This window comes from Zea mays, chromosome 9 (genome assembly GCF_902167145.1).
Source record: "Zea mays cultivar B73 chromosome 9, Zm-B73-REFERENCE-NAM-5.0, whole genome shotgun sequence".
NCBI classification, from domain to species: domain Eukaryota; kingdom Viridiplantae; phylum Streptophyta; class Magnoliopsida; order Poales; family Poaceae; genus Zea; species Zea mays.
Window position 1 is genome coordinate 147,694,835 of NC_050104.1, and position 4,181 is coordinate 147,699,015.

Genomic DNA, 4,181 nt, shown 5'->3' on the forward strand with positions numbered 1-4,181 from the left:
ATAAACATGTTAGTATTCAAAAACCAATTTACTAAGTCTAGAAGCATACCTTGTTATATGATTTGCACTTCTCACTTATTTAGCACATAAGAACTTAATCAACCGTGTTGAACATTTAATCACCAAAACATTATAGAAATAGCCACGGGCACATTTTCCTTTCAGACCATGTTCGGTTACTAGTGGTTTGAGAGGGATTGAAGGGGATTAAATCTCCTCCTATTTAATTTTGAATAGGAGGGGATTTAATCTTCTTCAATCCCCTCTAATTCCCTAGCAACCGAACAAGCCCTCAACGAGCAAGACCTTTTTCTTGTCGATTGTGGACTAGAGAAAGACAGTCAATCAAGAGTTGTCCCACAATGATAAAGTTCTCGGAATGTTGCTGAGATTGTTCATTGATTAAGTCTTTTGTAGTTTAATTTTTTATTTGTGATCGTAATGATATTAAAAGATAATATGAATTATGATGTTTCAACAACATAATAATCACGTATAAAGGTGTGTCACTATATAAAAATATCTTATTATTGTAAGATGTCTAGTTTTAAATTTTTATATTTAATATTATTAAAAATGCTAAAAACTAATATAAAGTTTCGTCAATATATTAATATATCAGCGTATAAAAATAATATCTTTCATAGATAAATAAATATAGTTTTAATATTAAAAGTTTAGTTATCAATGTGGTCTACAACTTTTTTGTTTCTAATTTTTTTGTTTGAGATAATTAAGATGTACAAAAAATAATACAAATTTAAGAGAGCGTATTAAACTTTTACCATGATTTATCCTTTTATAAATATCTTATCGACACATACACATTTCATATAAAAGATATTTTTATCCAACAATATATTACAAGGATATGTTTTTTTTAAAAAACAATTGCACTGTTGCGCGGCTAATATGTTCCTTATAATTTATATTATTTTTTTAAACATCTTAATGGTCTAAAATAAAAAAACTAAAAATAGTTAATAGCTACAACTTTAATATAAACATAATCTTTATTTGATATCTTACAAGAATAAAATAACATTTTTAAGACGGCAAGCCACATTTCGTGATTAATACGTCGACAAAACTTTATATTATTTTTTAAATCTTAGAGACCATAAGTGTAAAAATTAGAAATTGAAGTTGCAGATTTTATTGAGGGATATAACTTTTATTTAACATCATACAATAAAGATAATATTTTTAAGGCGACAAACGTATATATACTATTGTTATGCTACTAAAAATTCATATTAGTTTTTAGTATTTAAATGACCTTAACTGAAAATACTTAAAACTAGAAAGAAAAAAGTTGTAGATCTCATAGAGCTCTTCAATTTTTATATAAAATCACATTCAATCGTCGCCGTATGAAATGTATAACTTTTCTAAGGTTGGCCCTGGCTACACCACTCTCGTTAACGAAACAACACTCAAGTTGACGTGACAAAAAGCATAAGTTTGCTATACGAAAATTATCATCTAACATGGCAGCTCTTGCCACGGCAACGTATATTGTGTGACAAGATAATATTGTCACGTCAAGTGTGTTGGCACGACTAAAATGATTAAAAGTAAAATAAAAAATAAGTGAGGCTATTTTTAAAATAAATTTTTTAAAAAAATTAGAAGTTAAAAATATTGCGGACAGGGGTCAAAATATGTGTCATACGGTCCATACCCACACTCATGCTGAAGCCAGTAAAACAGATAGTGAAAATCACGGCCCATACCCACACTCATGCTGAAGCCAGTAAAATACATAGTGAAAATCTAGCAAAAGGCAGAGAAATCGAGCTAGTATTGCGCGTGCTCCATTTGGTCTCTGGCAAATATATTGCACGTGTAGTTCGTTGTACGGTGCCTCTATTAACTTTTCTTTTCCATGTTTACCTCAGTTCCTTTCTTTAGGCATGGGGTGCAACCGAGCTGTGACCTTGCAAACGCAAAAGGAGTGCGTTTAAACCGAACTGACAGCATGTTACATACACCAAAATTGGAGTTCCCAGACAAGAGGAACGACAGTATAAAAACCTTTGCCCCCTCCGACAGACTTCTTCATCAGTCCACGAGCAAGCCATCTTCTTCTTCTTCCCCGACCTTCTCCCTTAAGGCCTCAACCAAGCAAAGGTTTGATTTTACATACCAGAGTAACGGACCCAGCGCCAGCTGGAACAACGACCAGAGACTCCGGCATCCAGTCGACCAACGTACAATGGGTTTCATCCAAGGAAGGACCTCCAAGCAGACGAGCAGGGTTAAGACCCTTCTATGGCTTGCCTTGTCCCGCCTTGCCGCTGCCCGCCGTCCCCGCCTCGCTCGCAAGTCGATTTCCCGCAGCGATGTTGGACAGCTACTAGCACTCGGACACATTGATCGTGCTCTCCACCGTGTACGACCCCACCCTAACATCGTCTATTCGTCTCTAACCTCCCGGCCCGTCAAATGGAGCTTCGTATAGTCTGGCTTACCAATGCTGCACCGTCTCTATTATCTCCATGCAGGCAGAGCAGCTCATAGAGGAGGACAACATGCTGGAGGCGTTCAACATAATAGAGCTACACTGCAATCGCCTCATTGAGTGCGCAAAGCAGCTAGACAAGCCCCAGTACACATCTTTCTCTACACCCTCACATCTGAGTTCATCTTGTTCTCCCATTTTGGCATTGTTGTTTGACACCACTTTTTTTCCCTTCTGTTTGCGTGACTATTCTGTTCAAATCTAATCTGGTGTGCAGTGAATGTGGTGATGACATTCGGGAGGCAGCCGCCGGGATCATGTTTGCAGCTGGGAGGTGCGGCGACCTGCCGGAGCTGACGTTTGCACGAACCATACTGACAAACAAGTTTGGAGGCGAGTTCGCAGAGATGGCTAAGGAGGGCGCTGGCGTCGTCGACCCCATGGTAACTAGAACAACATCCTATGTTCATTCATGGCCCCATCACATCCATACCAGAAACGGTGAGAGCTGGAATTTACACGGTTGGGTTTGTGCTACCCTTTCAGTTGGTATGGAAGCTAACTAGCAACAAAGGAGACATGGAGCTCAAGAAAAAGGTGGTGAAAGAGGTTGCTGCTGAGAACAATGTGCTAGTGGACTTCTCTGAGCTCCAAGAGGTTGAGCATGGCGGCAGCGGCAACGTTCCGCACCATCATAATGTCAGCCATGAAGGCATATACCAAACTGACATGGATGGAACTTCAGAGCCATCGCACGACGAGGATCCATGTGATACTTCCAACTCTGATGGAGCAAGCAATGGGCATCCGAAACAAGAGAACACAAGAACTTCGGTGCACACAAGAAGATGAACTTTCAGAGCATCCCAGCTCAGATGCAACAATCCAGAATGAGGAAGTGCTATGTTTAGCTTCCAAACTTACCAAGTTATGGGTGTGCACATGCTAAATCTGTAACTGTAAAGCAACTAACAATGTCCAATTAATTGAGTTAGCAAAACTTTGCGTTTCTTCGTGAACAGACACAGCAGCAGCCACCAGCAATTATGATCTACATGATCGCTAAAAAGAGAAGCCCACCTTGCCACGTAATTTACATACAACCTAATACAGGTTCTTGACCATAGTGCCTGTTAAAATATGTGAAAGATCCCCGCTTCATGTGGTTTTTAAGCTTTGAAAATTCTGTGTGTGGCATATATTTGTAAAATCTACTTTCTTATGATGTACATGTACTTGATGGATCAATATGAGATCGCTACAAATGATATTGACAGGTTTATTATGCACCGAGAAAATCACATGCCACTAAACCATGTGATTTAAACTTAATGTGTTTTAAAATGAATGACATAAATAAATGTCTAAGGTGTCCTACCCAAAATTAAAGGTACTACATAGGTAATCAGTAATCTAGTCCGAAGAAAGCCATAAGCTATCTAGGCTGGTTTTAGATGTACAAATTAAATATAGATCATTAATTTGCGCCACCGAATGGTGATCATGGAGGGCGACAAGGTCACCACATCTCACCCTCGTCAACGACACACAAAGGGTAATGTAAGGTCACGATCTACCACACCACCATAGACATACTCGTCGTCGCTCACACACACCAACTAACAACAGTGGGGCGATGTTAATGCAAGTGAACTTGAAGGCGGCACGATGGTGGTACAACGTCGAGCTAAGAGAAAGACAAGAATACCGTCTACCA

At 38.7% G+C, this 4,181-nt stretch overlaps 1 protein-coding gene across 1 annotated transcript; it reads left to right on the plus strand.

The window, feature by feature from the left end:
• Positions 1-2,218: 2,218 nt before the first annotated feature.
• Positions 2,219-3,316, plus strand: LOC103639342 (Regulator of Vps4 activity in the MVB pathway protein). Its single transcript, XM_008662104.3, has 4 exons — positions 2,219-2,395; positions 2,508-2,611; positions 2,742-2,907; positions 3,011-3,316. The coding sequence occupies exons 1-4, from the start codon at positions 2,219-2,221 to the stop codon at positions 3,314-3,316; spliced, it is 753 nt and encodes a 250-aa protein (XP_008660326.1).
• The last annotated feature ends 865 nt before the right edge of the window (positions 3,317-4,181 follow it).